We start from the raw sequence: 20,996 nt of genomic DNA, 5'->3' as shown, positions 1-20,996 counted from the left end.
AGGGTGTCACACATAGTGGAGGTCTGGGATTGATCCCTTTCCACTGGGAACCGTATCCTACCCTGCCGGACACTGTATTCACGCTGGGTTTTCTACCCCCTCCCCCCACCTCTTCTCTCCTTCAGTCTTCTGAGTGTGCGCGCGACCAAAGCACTCCTCTCCCCTTTTTGGGGAGGGATCCAGCATCTATGCCTTGGAGTCTCATACGACCCCGCTGAGAGAGTCAACCCTGTCAAGGGAATCACACATAACGGAGGACTGGGAATGACCCCTCTACGGCGGGGAACCATTTCCCACCCAGCCGGACGTCAGACACAGTTACTTCCTCGTCTCCATACTGTGTCTTTTACCCCCTCCCCCACCTCTTCCCTCCTTCACTCTTTGCCTACCTTCCCTATTCCTTTCCTCTCTCCCCTGAATTTCTCTTCCCCTGCCTACTTTGTTTATCCTTATGCCTATGCTCCACTTAATCTCCCTCCCTGCTACCCTTTTACATTACCCCCTTACCCTTCTACACGCCTTGAACCAACGGATGTAACCTGTAACGTATGTACCTTCTGTAACAATGTGTAATTTGTAACCTATGTAACTCGCCTCATGTAAAGCGCTCTGATACCTCCGGGTCTAGCCAGCGCTATATAAAACTCAAGTAAATAAATAAATATACCACTAGAACCATCACAAAGCAGGTCCTAGTAAGATGGGGTACGTCACATAAATGGCAGCAAGCCCCCAGGCCGCCTCCTCACTGCGAAACATGCCTGTCAGGACCAGTTAGGCTCCAACATTTACAGCCAGGTCCTGCAGCGCCCGAGCTCTCTCACAGCATGGCGTATTTCAGGCTCAGCTGCGGGGTGCCCAGGGAAGGTGGGTCAATGTGTGGCTGGCCCCAACATCAATCTTCTGGCCCACACTGTTGCCGATTGGCGCTATCCCAATTTGGGCCCAAGCTTAGGGATCACTTTACTTGTCTAGGCAATTTCCACTGCAGTGGGGCATGGGGAAAGTCGATTCCCCCATAGCTATTCCAAGAGCTCATCACCTGGCACCAAGGCTGCACACTTCAGCCACACATGGCAGTGCCCAGTATCCCCTCCTCGGATCCCACCGCACTCCGAAGCAAGTCAGGCCTCTGTCGCTTCCTGACACTACCAGGATTCCCCACAGGAAGGAGGTAGCAAAATCTCAGCAGACATATAGGAGGATTATAAAAGGTTTACTCGAAGCTGGGCAGGAGCTCTAAAACAAGGCTACAGCCATGTGGGCTGCCAGGCCCTCCCCTGAAAGAGGATTAGTGAGGGCTGTAAGCCCGAGTAGTAGATTCAGGCCTCTCTTCCTGAGGACTGAATAGAATATACCACTGGATGGGAGAGACCTACATTCCTATGCCCATGTCTCTCAACCTCCAACTTAAGGGGCAATAATGGAGGAGGAATTAAGGTGTAAGTATGCAGAGGAAGAAAACAAACCTGTTCCCCCAACTTCTACCTTAAGAGTGGAAATCATTACTTCCTTGGTTAATATGGACATATTAGGATCAAGTGCGACTTTTCCATTGCTATCCCTGAGGAATCACTGGAATAGGTGGGAACACGTACAATGGTGACTTTGGCCACTGACACGTTAATGCATCTTCTCCCTTGGTTAACTGATCCTGGAATCTGAAGAAATACTGGGGCAGGAGAAAGCTCTTGTGTTCTACAAACAAATCTACTTATGTTTTACCAAATCTCCTGAAAAATGTGTACTGTTATTCTAAGCTTCTGTGTAGAGGGGTACGTCCAGTTCAGGGTATCTGCCACCACATTGTCCTTACTCTGTATTTTGATTGTCCAGCAGGGGTAGTACATTCTGATCTGCCCAGCTCATAATCCTGTGGACCACCTGGCTTAGGGACTTCAACCCTGTTCCAAATTGTCCGTTCAAATAAGACATTGTTACTGCCATTAACGCTATCTAGTTAGAGGAGTGGATTCTCTCCTTGACTGACCAATACCCTAGACTGCACTTGACTCCAGACCTGCTCCTGAACCCCTCTTGATGACATCAATAGTAATGACTTCAAAAAAATCAGGCAGATAGAGGAGCCCCCTTGTCCAAATGATGGCAGTGTAACCACCATTGAAGTTGTTCTCTCGCATTATCTGAATTTACCACCATATTTCGAAATTCTGTAATCCTGGTTTCCACCCTGAAGACTGTGCAGAACTAATTGTCCCAAATGAAGACACCCCCTCCACCCCGCTAAAAAAATGAAAAAAGGATCATTACGTACTGAAAAGAAACAAAATCTTCTCAGTACAGTGGATGTTCCGCAGGAATACTCACCGTATCCCCCTGGACCGCAGGAAATTCACTGGCTGAAGCCTGGCCCTTCTGCAATAAATTCCTCAGCCTTTGAACCAGTTAAAATTTTTGTTTAGGAGGAAGACAAACCAGTCCTTCATCTGATGTGTCTGAACCAGGCCCCTCTGTACACCAGACTTGTGATGATTGAAATTTTGACCTATTGAAATTCAGCACAAATTCTAATCTCTCCAGTGTTTGCACATCCAGTTGAACACTCCTGAAAAGAGAATCCTGAGTGCGAAAATATAAGGATGAACCTGAATGCTCTGCTTGCGCAGTATTGTTATTATGAGGGCCAGAATATTGGTTAAATTCTGGGGGAGGCGTTCCAACCTAATGGTCAGACTTGCAACTGCCAGTGAGAATCCCGGGTACCAAATCCGATGACTATTTGGCAGTTTTGTGAGATGGAAACATGTAGGTAGGTATCATGGAGGTCTGTTGAAAATGTATGTCTGATAGGTACTTGGCCTGAAATTCCATTACTGGCAACAACTTTGAGACATACTCGTCTTCCTGAATGGTTATGGGTAAGAATTGAAAACCTTAGTCCTGGGACGTCTAAACCGAGTAGATCCTTGTCCTCATAGCTCGACCTAAACCCAAATAAGCTGCCTTTAATGAAGACTCTGTCCTCTTATCCACTGAGTCTGAAATGATTGCAGCATAATTCAAGTGATGGGCTGATTGTCAAGGAAGATTTGCTAATAACCCATCGCCACACAATTCTGAAGCTGTTCCACATCCAATGCCAATGAGTATAGCCTGCCTATAAATCTTGGCAGAGAAGCTTTTCTGGGTCTCTAGATTCTCTTTTTAAAACCGCAGAATTCACTGGGAATTTTGAAATTTCTGGCCTATTAAATTGTCCAAAACAGTCAAAACACATTGACTAGTTGATCATCATCCAGTGGAAGGTGAAGAATACCAGAAGTATAAGATTTTAGGCACTTCCCTTTCTCCTTTTGAATGAAGCTCCCACTGGGAGTACCAGACTCTACTTCAGCAGTGTCATAGCTTGGAGAAGACCAGAATTGAGACATAGATAACAGGGAAGAGCAAGACACTTCTATACTTTCTGTAAGATTAGTGTCATTTGCTTAACACTAGGGCCCAGATTCAGAAATGTTTAGTGTCAGGCTAGCATTACTTTATTAACGCACACCCGACACTAAACCTGTTTGGGGATTAACAAACCAAAAGTAAATTGGAATTTGCGTTAGTTTGTATGGAAAACTAATGCAAAGCAACGCGAAACACTGCTTTTCATTACTTTACATCAAGGGGCGTTACATGGGCGTTCCTATGGAACAACCCATACTTTTGACGCAAAGCCCTATCTACTAACATTAGTAGAGTTTAGCGCCAAAAATTAACTCTGCTGAAAAGCAGCCGTTAAAAGAAGAAATGTTTTTATTTCTTCTTGCATTCCCAGCTTTACATGTGTGCTGCACTGTACAGCACAAATACAAAGTAGAAATTTTTTAAAGCTGTCTAGCCATAGTATTTTGTACAGGAAGGGTACCCTTCCAGCACAAAACCTATGGTAGACTAGATTGAGGCCCGCACCCTAACATTGTGGGGTTAACCTGTGTGCCTGCACAAATCAGCGCCGGTGCTAGGGAGAGGGGAGATCAGCGGCAGTTCTTCCGCTAAGGCGGAGGAGCGCTGCCCCAATGCCTTTTGCGCAGTGAAAAAAGGAAAATTAAAATAACACTACATTATCATCATTTTATTTTTCTGTTTTCTGGCAGGTTTGCGGGGAGGGGCTTGTCTGGTGTCACAGCCAGCAAGGGGAAGAGTGGTGGGCATTTAGGAGCACATGAATGTTTGGCTGGCCGTCTTGGGCCGGCCAAACAGTCATGCACACTTTCATGTTCCCCACCATGCTGTAATACACAGCCTGCTGAGGAACATGCACAGGCTCCCGCTGCCTGTCTGAGCGGCCAACCACGAGTCTCGGACCAATCACAGTTGCTGCGTTGTGATTGACTTAGAGGAGCCTGGGTGGGCATCCTGTTTCAAGCAGGAACAGAATAGGACAATGCAAGGCAAGTTGGTGGTTTGGCAGCCAGGTAAGTAATTTTTGTATTTATTTTTTTATACCCCCCACCCACAGGGGCAGGAGAGTGCCATATCTCTGTGAATATGGGGCTCTACTGCTCTCTCCCCGCCATGCAGCGCAGCCTCTTTGGGTGCTGCGTTGCATTGCGTGACACCTTCGTGAATCAGAGCCTTGGTATTTAAAACGTTATTTTGTGTCTATTGTTCTATTTGTATCGCCATTCAGTGTCTCAGAATTTGTTTCCAAGTCTGTTGATCAGACATTTTGTTTTAGTGTTGTGGTAGGTATTCGAAATGCGGTAAATGTGCGCGCTCATTGTAGTGAAATGCAAGAAATATTCAACTGTAAATTTCCTCGATTTCTGAATAGCTCCTTTCCAGATCTCATATGGGGGTTTTAGCTTCTTATCTTCAGAGAGCAGCAGAGTCCAATACCAATCGACGACTTCCTTTCTTCTAGGGGCCTCATTCTCTAATTTTCATTCAGATTCCCATGCTCCACCAATCTCCCGGCTATTAGCCTCCACCCAAGATAGTAGCTGCATGTACTTGAATCTTGAGGGGGAATCGCCCGTTTTTGCCACCAGTACTTCCCATGGCACTACTCCCTGCATCGTCGGGAGATCCTCCCCACATTTCAATTCCCGCCCTCCTTAGTGGAACACTTAACCGATCTTGAAGGTACTCTGGCGTACATGGTGAATCTCAGATTGGTGAGAAATCGGAAAAATAACCCATACCAAGTGTCTTCCTTACCCCCAAAGAGTGAGTGCTGCCTTCAACATCTTCAACCTAACTTTTTTAAAGAATTTCCTTGCCCCGAACTTATAAAGAAAACCTTTAGAGACCCACTCTTTTACCATTTCCTCCAACAGGCCACCCTTTGACAAGGCCCCCGATGTGCCTAGGAGGATTCGGAAGTTTTTCAACGGGAAGGCCATACAATATAGTCTTAGATCAGGGAGAGCCAAACCGCCCTTCTCCAGCCTGCGCCTCAGTTTCTTCCAGGCGAGCCTAGCTCCCTTAGATGCCCAAACAAAACAAATTAATTTCCCCTGTAGCTTATCAATCATACCTTTAGGGAACGTCAGAGGAATGCAATTAAAAAGATATGTCAATTTAGGCAATATCACCATTTTGATTAAATTCACTCTCCCATACAGGGTCAGGGGGAGATTCTTCCATCTGGTGAGTGATTTGTTGATTTATTTCCCAATCTTCTCCCAATTAAGCTGGGGAATTCCCTCTAATGAGTTGATTATACTGATTTCCAAGATATCTAATTTCTCTCTTAACGTTTCCCTTCCAGTCTGGGACATTCCAACACAATATCCCTGTTTTTGCATTGTTTACCAAATATCCGGATAGCGCCCCAAGCTTTCTAACTAGGGCTTCCACCCTGGGAATAGTTAAAACCGGATCTGCCATAAAGATTACAAGATCTGCATATAATGCGATTTTCTTTTTATAGGTGCCTGAACTGAAAGCAATAACCTGATCATCCCAATGCAACATCTGGGCGAATGGTTCGATATAGATATCGAATAGCAATGGTGGGACAACCCTGCCGAGTCCCCCTAAAAATCAGGAAACTTTTAGTAAGAGAGCCATTAAGAAGGATCCTAGCTGTTTAACGTTCATATAAGGCTTTCAGTGTTGTTATAAAGTGTGAGCCGAACCCCATAGCCGCCAGAACTTCCCATAGATAGGCCCAACAAACAGGATCGAAAGCCTTGGCGGCATCCAATGTACCTACCGCCAGGGGTACCGACCTTGATGTAGCCAGATCTATACTACCAATTAATTGCTGGGTCAGTTCATGGATCTGCCTCCCAGGAATAAATCATTTTTGATTAAAGTGTATACGTTGGGAAGCCAATTTAGCCAGCCTACCCGCCAAAATACTGACAAAGATCTTCTAGTCGGCATTCAGCAGGATAATCGGACCATATGACTCTGCCTTCCCAGGGTCTTTGGCTGGTTTTAGGATCAAAACTATGAAGGGTTCTTTCCATGAACCCGCGTCTTCCCCATATAGACCAGATTGAACAGGTTCTCCCAAACCGTGAGCACTTCCTCTATTAATAATTTATAGTCTTCTGAGAGGATGGCATCCAAGAAGGCCTTTCCATTCTTAGTTTTCTTAATAGCCCCCCTCCCCCCACCGATCTCTTCCTGGGTGATTTGAGCTTCCATACTCTCTTCCCCTTCGCTGGTCAATACAGGGAGATCAATTGCCCCCAACAAGTCTTTAAGCCGTCGGCATTCGGGAATAGTATCTTCGCTGTAGAGCTGAGAGAAGAGTGCAACTATATAATTCTGCATTCCTTCCCAGTTGTCAAATACCTCCCCCGAAGGTCCCCTTAGCTCATTAATCAAATTCCTAGTTCTTTCGACCCTGGCCTTCCAGGCCAATAACGCCCCTGCTTTTTCCCCGTATTCAAACTCACTCATATTCGCTGCCTGACACCCTGCCTTACACTTTAAATCCAATTTGATCTTATAATTCAATTGGGCCTCTTCTAGTCTTCTTGCCATCCCCTCCCTTTCTTCCCCCTCACTTACAGATTGTAAGGCTGCCTCAAGGTTACCCACTTCTCTTTCCATACCTACTATTTCAGCCCACTTTTCTCTCCCTTTAGCACATCCGAGATTTTTCTAAGCTCCCTGTGTATATGCTTTAAAAGCATCCCACACTATTCCTGGGGAGGCAGTGTTTTTATTGTTCGAAAAGTATTCTTATGAGGCCTTTTTTAAGGCAAGCACCACCTCCTCATCATCTAAGAAGAGTGCGTTTTTATGTTCACCTACTTTTGGGCTGTGTTCCTGGAGCTAGTAACTGCTGAGTGATCCGAAATGTTAGCTGGATGATGTATAATCTTTTTAATATTGGGCGCTAAGCATCTTTCAACTAAAAAAGAATCCAATCTAGAATAGTGGCAATATTTTTTGCTGTGATGGGTATAGCCTCTCGACTTCCCTCTCAGATGCCTCCAAGCGTCCACTAACCCTAGATCCTGTATCAAGCTTTTCAGGGCATGTCTCGTTCTATGCACCGGGGTGCTATCCCATCATGTGGATCTATCCAGTACGGGACCTAACAGAGTATTTAAATCCACCCCCCCACGATCACTGGGGCTGATATGTCAACTAATCTTAGCTCCAACTCCACAATGTGCTGTGGATCTACCTCATTGGGGGCCATAGAAGCAGACACAAATAAATTCACAACATAACTGCTAAGACCCATCTACTAGAGCTATCCGTGCTTGAGAACTTAAGCTCAATCCCTCTGCCCCTTCTAATTAAAATTGCGACACCCTTGCAGCATTGTGCATGGTCGGAGACTAAAAAATTCGGAACAGAGCCATACCTGCTAAATAATTCCCTACTCTTGCTTGCTAACAGATGTGTCTCCTGTAGCACCATAATTTGTGCCTGGCTTTCTTTCAGATATCTCAGCACTGCCCTTTGTCTAGATCTTGACCTAAGGTCATTCACATTCCAGTTGTGTATATCAATATTGACCATCATACTTCCTCTCTAATTCCCACTTCCTGCTTCATCTCTGGCTCATAAAAACTCTCCTCACTGAATGATATTGAAGACTTTTTTTTTAACCCACTGCTTCCCACCCACCACCCCCCCACAACCCACCCCACTAATCCTACCCTGGGGAACTCTCCCTTTCTTTTTAGGCATAAAAATGCCTAATGGGCAGACCGTTTGGGGGAACGACAATTCGCACTAAAATAAGGAGAGAGCATGCTGTTGCGCTTAACACGCACCAAATTACATTAATCAGTTGCTTGGCACTTAGTCGCATCTTGCTTCTTTTTTATTGTATCGATTAGTGTCTCTACATCACCTACTGAGCGATAATTATGCATTTGGTTGTCCCACATTATGCGTAGCATTGCGGGGAATTTTAGTTGGACCTTGGCCCCAAGCTTCCGTAGCTCCTCCATCTTGATCCTAGCTCCCATTGCCTCTGTTCCGTAGATTTACAAATATCTGACCTGATTACTATCGAGTAGCCATTGACTGACTACCGACCATTTTTTAGGGCCCTGCTAAGGATTTCCTCTTTGATGGTATAAGAAAGTAAGTTCTCCAGAATCTTCCTGGGTTTTACTCTTTGGGGGGTGCGGCGGAAGGGCTCTCTATCACTTTCCTGCTCAAGATTTATGTCTTCCTTATTCTTCAAGATCGTGCCTCGATTGTAACTTAATTATGATGGCCTTCATATCTGCTCCCGCCTCAGCTTCTGGGATATTCAAAAATCTTAAATTATTCCTTAGGGAATGATTTTCCAGTCTCTCGAGATATTCCCTTAAGCTTTGCTTTTGCTTGGCTAGCTTAGTAATTTCAGAGGCATTTTTTGTCGCGTCTCATTTTACTGCTTCCACGTCTTCTTCCAGCATCTCAGTACGGAGGATAACCGCATCTAGTTTTTGTGTTCGCTCCGAACAGGAGGCTTGTATGCCTACCTGATTAGCTTCCGAAACTTCAAATCGATTCTTGATTTCGTTTTTCAGCCCTAGTAGAATACTTGCCAGTGAATCATCTGCATTTCCCGGAGTCCCTTCACCTCTTTCGGCGTTCTTGTTCCTCCGACTATGGTTATTTTTGAACTCTCCAGACTCTCCTGCTGTATCCGTCATTGCCAACGCTTCAAACCTGTTGCTAGTGGGAATTGTAACTGCTTTTTCTTGAGCTATTGCAAAATTTGACTCTAGTTCGTTTTGTTGTGGGGGTCTTCTTGAGCTACTTGTGCTACTTTCATCATCATTAAGGCCCATACTGAGTGCCTCTGCTCCTACGTTTTTAGGAGCGGTTTCCCCCGAGCTACTCTTCTGCATACTTGGTAAAATGCGAAATAAAGATTTAAGCGAGGGTGTGATTTTTATGGCTATACTAGTTACCTTTTTATTTTTACTCCCACTATTTTTTGATAGAGATTTGCCTGCTCTCCTGCTTTAAAAAAACCCTCCACCACCTACACCTTGCCGACCTCACCTTCCCTTAGCAGTGTCTTTTACTTCCTGCACTGTGCCTAAAAGGGGATCTAACGCCGAAGAAACAGGTAAAAAGCACGCCTTACCTCCCCCGATATTCCTGGTTCTCCAGGTGTACCTGGAGGGTTTATCTCCAACCTCACCTTTCTTAGCGATGCCTTTCTCCATATGCGGTGGGGGGTAGGAACCTCCTAAACTTACCTCCTTAGAGTAGCTCACGCTCTCGCCCGTCTCTCTCTACTTTAGAGCTCTCACTGGGGCTACCCTGTCTCCATCAGCTGCTCGATGTTAAGATGGAATGAAGACTCATGAGTACTTTAAAAAGGAAGTTTAATCCTATTGAAGAAAAGGAAGCACTGCCGGTTACAGGACTTCAAGCTCCGGCTGGTTCCCTGCAACTGTCCACTCGTGATTCATGGGACTGATCATATGTTCTATTCTATAACATGCTGATCGTGCCATGAATCAAGGGTTTGGAAAAATAACACATGACAAAGCTTGTGCATGCAAGCACGAGAAAAACTACAAAAGGAAGATATAACACATCTTCCCCCTTTAACCCCTTCCCCGCTCATGACGGAGCCGCTCCGTCATGAGCCACGGTTGCCGTGTGCTCATGACGGAACGGTTCCGTCATGTCACGGCCGTTGGCGGCCGCTCCGCCTACGCGGCGCTATTTCCCCGCCTGTGCGGGGGGACAACGCAAATGGGCGGAGTCATGACGGAACCGTTCCGTCATGAGCACAGCTCAACCGCGGCTCATGACGGAGCGGCTCCGTCACGAGCACAGCGCCACCGCGCGGCCCCCCCCGCACCCCCCAGCGCCGCGGCGGAATTCCCGCCGCGGCGAAAGGGTTAATAAATAATGAAAAAAAAACAGTTAAAAAAAACAATTAACTTACAAATTTGCTTTTGATGAAAGACACAAAATCAGACATCCAACCTGGTTTTTTTCGTTGACGTTTTCCAGAGTCTACAGTACAATCAATATTATTAGAAACATTGACCAAATCATCATTACGAACTGGATATTCTACAAGATCTTCATCATCAAGATTGTCTACAGACTTTGGTTCATCCTCAGAATTGAAATAAATACTTTTATCAGCTTTCAGGACCGCAATTCTGCTTAGATTCCAAACCTTATTATTTGTGAGTCTGACTGAATTCTTAAGTACCTCTTTGATCTCAAAAGGACCCATAAATTGGCTCTCGCCTTTTTTGACCTTCCAAGGTTTTTTAACTTTGACTAGCATCCCTACTTCGACAATTGGATCATGTATAGACCCCCTTTTCTTGTCAAACCGTTCTTTATTAATCACATGATTATGGATGAGATTTTTCTTTACAGTCTCAAGATCTAAATTAGACATGGTAGAGGGAGCTAACCATGCAGGATTACACTTGGTCCTGGGAAGTCTACCTCTCATAATTTCAAACGGAGAGTAACCAGTCATAACATTAGTAGAGGTTCTGTACATCCATACTGTTTTAAAAACTTGTAATTCCCATTTATCATTGTCAAAACCCGTAATTTGGACAGCACTTTTGAGAACCCTATTAAATCTTTCGATGACACCATTTCCGCTTGGATTGTACAAAGAAGTAGTACAATGAATTATGCCAACTCCTTTAAAATACGCCTTTGCTTTGTTAGAAAGCAATTGAACACCATTGTCTGTAATAAGACGTACTGGTAACCCTTCTTCAGTGAAAATTTCATCCAAAAAGGATAGTACAGCATCAGTATTGACTTTTTCTACAATTTTGATAACTGGCCATTTAGAAAAAACATCAATGGTTGCAAGAACATATTTAGAATTTGGACCAACGGGACCCATAATATCCATGGCGAATGTATGCCACGGATAGTCTGGAATAACATGTTCACCAAGGTTTGGTTTAAGAGTAATCAAGGTTTTATCAGCATTAGCACAAGTGATGCAGTTTCTAACGATGCGTTCGATGAAAACATCCATACCAGGCCACCAAAAATTATTTTTTACCTTTTGTTTGGTTCCAACGATACCATTGTGACCCTCGTGACCATGAGAGACAATATTGTGTCTTAACTTGCATGGAGGGATGGCTCGATCACCTCTTTTAAGCACGCCATCTACACATGAAAGCTCGTTTCTTATCTCCCAAAAACATCTGAGGTCAGCATCAATGTTTTTTTTCTTAGGCCATCCACTTGAGATGTACCTTTCCACATTTTTTAATGTATGGTCATTCTCAAACTCTTTAAGCCAAACGTTTCGGTCAATTGGTAAAGAATCTTCGTTGTGTACCAAAGCAATATGAAAATCATTCCACTCATTGTAGGTACTTTCTTTGAGTGGTAAGGGCATCCTTGACAGAAAATCAGCGGTTACATTTTCTTTACCGGGTACATAGACAATTGTATAAATAAAATCTTGGAGACGCATGGACATGCGTGCAATTCGTGCTGAAGCTTTTAACATCCCTTACGTGGTTAAAAGGTGCACTAAAGGTTTATGATCACTGCTAATTAAACATTCCTTACCCCACACGAACACTCTGAAGTGCTCAAGTGCACATACGCAGGCTAAAGTTTCTCTTTCTATGGTAGAGTATTTTTCCTCAGCAGGTGTGAGTGCTCTGGACGCATGTGCAATGATGTATTCTCTACCGGAATTGGACTCCTGTGTTAACTAGCTGCTAAACCTTTTGAACTTGCGTCTGTGGTAATGATGCAAGAAAGTGAAGGGTCAAAACTTGAAAGTGCAGTAGCTGAACAAATAGCTTTCTTGACGTCATTAAATTAATTCTCACAATCTTTTGACCACAAGAACTTGTTTTTGTTTTTGATTAATTGTCTAATGTTAAAAACACGACAAAAAAAGTTTTGCACGTACTTTGAATAAAATACAGTAAGACCTACAAAGGACCTAACATCTTTAGATTTAGGGTGAGGAGCAGATAGAATAGCCTCAACTAAGTTTGTTTTGGGTTTGATTCCCTCCTCACACAGTTCATGACCAAGATACGTCACAGATTTCACTCCAAATCTGCATTTGGAATGTTTGATAGTCAAACCATGATCAGAAAGAACCTTAAGAACATTCTCTAAAGCTGATAAATGTACCTGGGCATCACTTCCAAAAACAAGTATGTCATCTTGAAAACAGATAGCATTATTGCAATTTTTTAAAATATCCTGCATAACACGTTGAAAAATAGCTGCAGCAGAAGCTAATCCGAAAGGCATTCTATTATACCTGAAACACCCAAAAGGAGTAATGAATGCCGTGTAATCTTTGCTGTTCTCATGCAACTCAATCTGGTGGTAAGCTGCAGATAAATCGATAGTAGAAAAAAATTTAGCTCCCCTAACACTGGTCAACATTTCTGAAATACGTGGTAAAGGAAATTGATCGATGATGATGTTGTTGTTTAAATGGCGTAAGTCGATGCACAATCTAATTTTCCCATTGGCACGTTTGGCAACGACGATGGGTGAAACCCATTCAGAAGATTCAATCTTCTCAATTATGCCATCTTTTACTAAAGAATCAAGTTCTTTTTTTACATCTTCGCGCACAGCTAAAGGAATGTTGCGTGCTTTGTAAATTTTTGGGCACAAATCTCTTTTTAAACAAATTTCATGTTTGAAACCCTTTAATTTACCTATATCGGTTCTAAAAGCACTGGGAAATTTGTGTAATAAAAGTTCACTAAGACCATTAGACTCATCAATAACCATTACAGGATCAGGGCTATTGGGACTGAGGATAATATCCAATTTGCCTTGGTCAAACCAGCTTAAAACAGAGGGTCCTTTTTTGGAAACATATAGTTTCGCAGTACACTCACGGTTCTTGAATCTAAAAATTAGAGTTCTGTATCCTAGAATATCGATTCTTTCGCCGGAATAACCCTCTGGACTGATATCAGGCAATTCTAATTCATTACCCAACTTGGGTACAAATTGAGAATTCCATACCATCTCATTCACAATGGAGTAAGGAGATCCTGAATCTGCATACATTTTTGTGTTGACTCCACCAATAACCATATCACAAACAGTTTTTCTTTTAACAACTGAATTGTCAATATTAAGTATAGGATGTTTAGAATCCTTGATGTTGAGAACAAAAAAACTTGCATCACCACAATCAGAATTAGGCTCTTCACCCTCACTATCCTCATTTTCATCAATACACTTTGTTGTTTATATTCTTTTTGTTGCATGCTTTTGAAAAATGACCAACTAAACCACAATTAGAGCACTTCTGCTTGATGGCTGGACATAGTTTATAATTTGCAAGGTGAGATTTAATACAACATCTGTAGCATTTTTCAAATTTCCTTTTGAGTCATCATTTTTCCCTTAAAAGAACTGGTGGTCTTCTTATTCTTTACGTCTTGTTCTCTAAAACGATTTTTTGTGTTTACTTTTGCAATTACCTCAGTATTATTCGAGATCAGAAACACCATTGACCCATAACCTCTCTTGAATTGTAGAATTATTACCATGCATAACAACTTGATCTCTTATGAAATCTTCTTGTAGAATGCCAAACTTACAATCCAAAGACAAGGTCTTAAGTGCAGAAACATAACTATCAACAGATTCGTCGCTACGCTGTTTTCTTTGGAAAAATTTATATCTAGAAATACCAGCACACACCTTAGGTGAGCAGTAGCGATCGAAATCAGTAATTGCTTTTTCAAAAACATTTACAACACCACTGCTTTCAGTTCTGGGTAGTTGGTTACACGCTTTGAGGCCTTCAGGGCCTAAGGAATGTAAAAAAATACCTTTTTTTTCTGGTGGTTTCATTTTGCCATTAGAGTCTAACGTTTCTATATAATTTAAGAAATAAGCTTTCCACTCCACCCAGGGCATACATGGTGAACTACCTGCAGACCAATAAGGTTGTGGGGGGGAAAGAGTATAACCCTGAGCACACATGTTTAGAACTTAGATAAAGAGAAGAAAATGAAAAGGAAAGTGTAATAGGTGAATATTTTTTTTTTTAAAAATATGAATTTCAATGACTTTGAACGAAATCAGATGCGCAAGATGCAATGACAACAGTAAATATGCATATGGCTTAGGAAAATAAATAGCACGATGAAAATACCTGGAGGAAGAAAAAATACAGAAAAGTGTACAAAAGATGTTCTTAAATGAAGCTCTGAATACTGTAGCTATAGAGTGTACTGATCTAAACCACCAGGTGGCACAGATGAACTGTTCAATGAATTCAAAACAGCTGAAGATGAAATGTCCGTGAAAAAATTATGTCCACGAAACAGGATGAAAAAACCAAAACGATCGGAGACCTGAAGAGGTTGCAGTTCCGACTAGCAAAGTACAAGGAATTTTATCCCCCAAAACAAATCTTCTGTTTTTGAAATGCTCGTAGTTACAAGGGAATGAAGAGAAAAAACAAATCTCAAGTAATACCTTCTGTCTGCTTTTTCCACTCGACACTTCAAATCGGCCTGATGAGGAAACCGGAACAGCATGAAATGGACACCGACTGAGTGAAATGTCGTAAGATTGCCGTCTTATGTGTTACGTCTTACGTGTGGTGTAGTACGTAAAGACGGAAACTCGTCACAGGCAAAGCAACGTCACATGAACAACACGCAGGAAGGTTCCAGTCCGGGAGTCCACTTGGAATGAAGATGAGAATTCCACCACGAACTAGGTGAGAGAGGCGTTGGTAAAGTTTTGAACCATAACAATGGAAAATGCTAACAACGGCAAGTGCTCTTCCCTTTTAAATGGGCAAATGTCCACACTGGCCGAAGCTCCGCAACTTCACAAAAATGTACACTGTCCTTTACCTTTCCAAATGCGTCTCCGGTTCGTGCCCCCTTGAACACTCCGAATATGTATGTTTCCAATTAAAGAAAGAACTCACAGGAAACGAATACTGCAAACCCAAAGTCCGATCAAGCAGTGAGCAGAAGTGTGAAACGGGAAGGTGAATTCACTTCAAATGAAGTTGAAGACTTGTTTTTTTTTTTTTTTTAAATGTTCTGCAGAATATTTTGATGTAAAAAAACAAACGAGGAATTAAAAAAAAAAATCAATCCAGGTTGTAGGTTTGATAATCAATTGCTTCCTTCGATCGTCGCCAATTTGTTAAGATAGAATGAAGACTCATGAGTACTTTAAAAAGGAAGTTTAATCCATCGAAGAAAAGGAAGCACTGCCGGTTACAGGACTTCAAGCTCCGGCTGGTTCCCTGCAACTGTCCACTCTTGATTCATGGGACTGATCAGATGTTCTACTCTAGGGTTTGGAAAAATAACACATGACAAAGCTTGTGCATGCAAGCACGAGAAAAACTACAAAAGGAAGATATAACACTCGAGGAACTGCGGGCATCCTCGTCTTGTGCTGACTCTGCCCCCAGCCCAACCCAGCCGCCAGTTTCCCTGCAGCGTCGGATGTCCCCAGCCGCCTCCTTCTACCGAGACCCCGAGGTTCTGCAACGCAGCAGCCAGCTTTCAGCCGCCCACCCCCGCCATCATTGTAGAGGCTCGCACCTCCAGCATTCTCCGGTGCGTGTTTTCGCCGCTGTTCTCCTAGCGCATTTTCGAGCGATTTCCCCCGAGTGGCGCCCGGGGCCGTCTAGCACACGGCCGCCATGTTCCCCTCCAACACGAAGCAACCCCTTTCCCGATGTAGAAACATTTTATATTTGGTAGAATTTGTGCAGCCTCTGAGTAGCAGGATAATGCAATGGTAAACTCCATGCTCAGACACAAAATACTGCCCATGACTGCTTTAGATTAAAGTGTATTATCTTGAAACAATTGTAAAAAAAATGTACTTTTCCTTTTCCTATAGGTCTGTGGAAAGACATTTACTTACAAACATGGCTTGAAAATGCACAGAACGCTCCATGAAATAAGCAAACAGTTCAAATGTGACGTATGTGAGAAATCATTTGTAACAAAACGAAGTCTTCAAGAGCACACCAGCTTGCACACCGGTAAGTAATACAAAGGCACCCGGTAACCTTTAATTCTAAAAATGTTTGTCTCCTAATACTGGTGCCAGTTAAGGACTTGCTTCTCGGTCTTCTTAACTCTGCACTACCGCAGTTCCTCTCTAACTGTTCGCTACCTAAATAACAATTAAACAATGCTCAGTGTCTTCCTAGCCATAACATACTGCCTTTTACAGACCCCACTACTCGCTGTCTCCCTAAAGACTACTCGTGAGTAAATGTACAGCATTACTTATTAGTAGAATATGAATTGTTTTGTGAACATAACATTTATTTGGTTGCTTTCAAATTCGTCGCTTTAATAGAAAGTTTTCCATTAAAAGTATCAAACTAAGACTGTGGCAGAGTATTAAATAATTTTAGAATAATACTGCAGCCTCTTTGTCATTTATTTTTTAATGAAATATAATTAACTGCTCAACTGCCCTCTCCCATTGGTCATTAAGAGAGAGATGTTTGAAGGAGGAGAGCTGGAAACAGTCCTCTTTGTACAAAATGGAAAATACTTTATTATTCACAGCTTCAGTGTGAAACATCCACAAAACAATATAGCACTCAGCTGACCCCAATATTGCCAAATTAAAGGAATCATTAGTAACACTTGCTGTCAAAACAGATTTCAAGCTGTAAAATAGTTCACTGTGTTACGGTATTATTGGACTAGCCTTTTATCTGCAAACATTCAAAGTGTAGCTTATTATTTCATGTTAATAGTAAGCTTAGGAGCCTTACACTTCGTCCATTAACGGCAGCCTTATGAATACAGTTGCTTCATAAATGTAACTTTTATAATTTCCCATTTGCAACTTTGAGCAATTTTGCACTGAGGCTCTCTAATACAAATATTTTATTTAATAACGGACTAAATCCACCTGTGATAAAGGCATAAAGCACTTCACAAGAGATCAGGGTGCCAGTTAAGGATTGAAATAGAGAAAATGCAAAATTCTGCAACATAAAGCAAAATGGAATTCCAAAAATATAAAAAATGTTACATGCCACTGTAACGAATACTACTGAAATGGAAACTGTGATTAGCATACAATATAATACTAAAATCAGTATAATGGCAGAATAGAATAAAGTAGTCCAAATAATTACAGGATGAAGACATCCAAAATATGTAACAAGTAGATAAAATTCAGTGTGTGAGTTAACCTTGAAACAGCATATTTATTTTTTAATGGGTCAGAAAAAGTTAATGTCTTAGTGTCAAAAAGAACGCAAGTAATAAATGCACCAGTGATGTGACAGTCTGTAGTCTGACTTTTTGAGAAGACCAAGCCAGTAATTAATTCCACTTGGAGTTGTGTTTGAAGAGTTGATTAGCACACACTAAAGACAGTGTGGGAGCTGTTGGAAGTTCTATTTTTGTTCTGACTTACATGTATCGTATTTCTAGCAGAAAATATGGCTAGCCCTCGAGTTTCACCCAGTAGAAGTTCCTTAATTATGTTTGAAGCTTTTTATATTTCTGTAATAGACCTTAACCGCTGTCTTAATATTATTGATACCTAATTTGCATTATGATAAACAATGACAATATACTGTGTACATGAGATAAGTAATCGATGTATGGCATAGGATTGCAGATATCAAACCTTTATTTACAAAGTAACTTGTAAGTCTGCTGTAAGTTAACAAGTAGAGGTGAGAGAACACACACCCCTCCTTGAACCATTCCAGGCTCCTATATTTTTGGGGAGAGAGCATTTGGACTACTCTGGACTCGCCCTGAACCATGTATTCATTTACAGCTCTTGAGTTAACCCACATTTCTCAGGATAGTGGTGAAAAGGGTATTGGCCTTAGATCGCAAAGAGCAGTTGAGGACTAGTGAGCGGAGTGTGTTTCAGCTACGGGGCCCTACTGGCAAATTTGAAGGGTTGGCATGCAGGGGCAGTACAATGCTTAGGCACGTTTGCACTTTATATCCTGTGATCAAAATAAGCTAGGCGACTATTAGAGGACATAGCACAACAATGAAAACTGTCTTCTGTTTAGTGGTACTAATTCACTTTAAATTAAGCCCCTACTCACAGCATGGCTCTGTCACATGTAGAGAGTGCTTGCAATTTTTCCCATCATTTTAAAGATCCAATTTGCATAAACCTAGTAGCCACTTGCCACTTCCCCTCTTTTGTGTCTGCCCTTAGGATTTAAGGAGAACGGCCAGGAAACTATGTTATAATAATTGACAGTTTTACTTGGTTTTTACTCTGTGCTGAGATTTGGGCTAAGTACTTCGTTTTACTATATTTAAATCCTCTATATGGAGATTTAGCTGTGATTATATTAATGAATGTTTTATAGCTCAATAACGGGCAAATGACAGATTGCAGAAGTGTTCGATGTATTTTTATGTATTGAGGGTTATTTGTAATGCAATGATTTTAATTGACTACTCAAATAAACTAAATTTGAAATTTGATTTAACTTAGAATTTGTCTTATTATCCCAATTTTACATTTTGTCCGCAACGGTCCTTTTTTGAAGTGCTGAACTATTTTGAATTTAACAAGTTTAATGTTTCTGGTTTCCAGGAATTGGTGCCTTTGCTGCTATGAGAGTGAATAACACAATGCCTCACTGCCCAGCAAGGTTTTAAGCCTGTAGTTTACTGTATTCCTGTAGTTTCATTTGCTGTATATTAGCTAGAGTGCACTCTTTTATATGAATCTGGTAGTAGGGGTGAAGTTCAAGGGTGTGTTTGTGGTGTGACACCCCCTAATAAATGGATTTTGGTGTGTTTAGTGGGGTCCAGTGGCCTCCAGGGGGCTAGGGCTGTCTGGCTGTGGTCAGGTTTCCAGTCAGATTAGCAGCCCTCATAGAACAGGCACATGTCTCAATGAAAGTCTGCAGAGTTTGTATACACCCACCCCTCCTCTTCTCTCTGACACAAAACAGGTTAAGAATAAACAAATGACTTGATAGCTTGTATGTAGTGCAGAGAATTCTCTTCAATTTAGTACTTTTTTTAATCCATTTTGCCATTTCAATGCCAGTGATCGTTGGAAGATCTCTATCCACACACTACAAATCTGACTAAGCTGCGCACCTGTCTGGTAGCAAATGCTGCTGTCACATATATAATAAAATAGTGAAACTAGAGACTGGACTCAAATGTGCTACTAATTTTAGAGACATGGCAAGAAGGTGTCGGGCAAAGGAGACACCTTCCCATTTTACTGACCCGGAGGACATCCGGGACACGGCAAGGAGGGGCGAGCAAGCGAGGGTACTGTGCGGCCCACCAGAATCTCAGAATCGGATGAGGAAGATGAAACCCCGGAAGACTGGAATGGAGAGAGGTGGTCGCCCTGGGAGGTGTGAACACCCTGCCACAACTCAGGGGAGTTGTGGCTTCTGCGGTACATGTCTGGGAGTGGAGGGGGAAGGAAGGCCTGTGGTAAAACAAACACTTGGGCGGGACATTGAGGGAGAGGTTTGTACCGCTCTAATGTAGGAGCAGCAGTACACCGTAAAGAGCACTATTTTATTTCTTTTCCTTTCCTTCATTTTTCTTTTTCTTTTCTTGCTGTTGGTTTGGGGCATAGAGGTCTGTTGCATCTTAATAAGAATTGAGCCTAATGACTAACCTGAGATAAAGGCCAATTGAAATTATAGAAGTGTGGTTACCATTTAACAGCAAGGAGAATACTAAGCATTAAAAGAAAGGGTGAGAGGGAAGCAGTTAGCATAAATCTACCAGGATAAGAAGGAGAGTTGATTCGGCACGATTCACTTACCTTCATCGTGCACATTTCCTTTACTATAAACCTAATTGTCACTATAAGAGGTCAACCTACTAGAGAGGGAGCCTGTGACCTAAACCTTCACCAGAAAGAGTCCTATCTAGCACTTCTGAGTGTGGTGTTGGTCCTTGTCCTATGCCGTAAAACATTGGGTCATTATACTTACTGCTCTCTCTCTCCTTGTCTTCTCCCATGCTATCCTGGGACGAACCACCACGGAAGTTCGGACCTAAAACATAAAGAGAAGATCAACTCTAAGAGGAGAGAAGAACCAAAAGCGTATATCAACAGCTTCGCCAATCAATTGCAGTATTCTTATCTCATGTTATTCCTTTGATTTTGTTTGTACTTCTCCCAGAATAAAACGTCAACATTGAGAGACACATCCGGCTTCCCAGATTCGTTTTTCGACCATCCCTCCCACAATGACGTGTCAAGTCACCAGTATTTGGATCTTACTAACCATGCTGTTCACTCCCTAGATAATCACATTGCAGACATGCTCCACTTTCCCAACCATTTCATGCCTTTTTAGGTGTTGCTGAGCCAGCGCATGCGCTGCAAGAAATTTAGTATGTGGGTTTTCAAAGTGCTGCCCCAGGCTTCTGGTGGCCTAGCGCTTGCGTTCACGGCGAGCGTGCACGTGCACAGCCGCCATGTGGGTTTCTGTCAAGGCTCACTAAGCCCTGCGTGCCTCAATGAGCTTTCACTTTCGTGCTTGTTTTTATTGGCACTTAGTTTGTGTGCAAAGGTTCCCGAAAGGAGGACACACTGTATTTAAACATATTGGAAATCAAACACACGGTTCTAAA

General features: G+C 42.4%; 1 protein-coding gene across 4 annotated transcripts in view; it reads left to right on the top strand.

Moving 5' to 3' along the window:
* The window catches only part of ZBTB11 (zinc finger and BTB domain containing 11), a 2,099,144-nt gene that overhangs the window by 1,393,421 nt on the left and 684,727 nt on the right, over positions 1-20,996 (top strand). For all 4 annotated transcript variants that reach the window (XM_085622427.1, XM_085622426.1, XM_085622429.1 and 1 more), the window contains one exon: positions 16,267-16,411. In XM_085622427.1, coding sequence (XP_085478553.1) covers positions 16,267-16,411 — 145 coding nt within the window. The remainder of the gene's footprint in view (positions 1-16,266; positions 16,412-20,996) is intronic.

Source organism: Triturus cristatus, chromosome 8 (genome assembly GCF_964204655.1).
Source record: "Triturus cristatus chromosome 8, aTriCri1.1, whole genome shotgun sequence".
Classification (NCBI taxonomy): Eukaryota; Metazoa; Chordata; class Amphibia; order Caudata; family Salamandridae; genus Triturus; species Triturus cristatus.
Note: the sequence above shows the minus strand (reverse complement) of the source record. Positions and strands in the feature narration are given on the sequence as shown.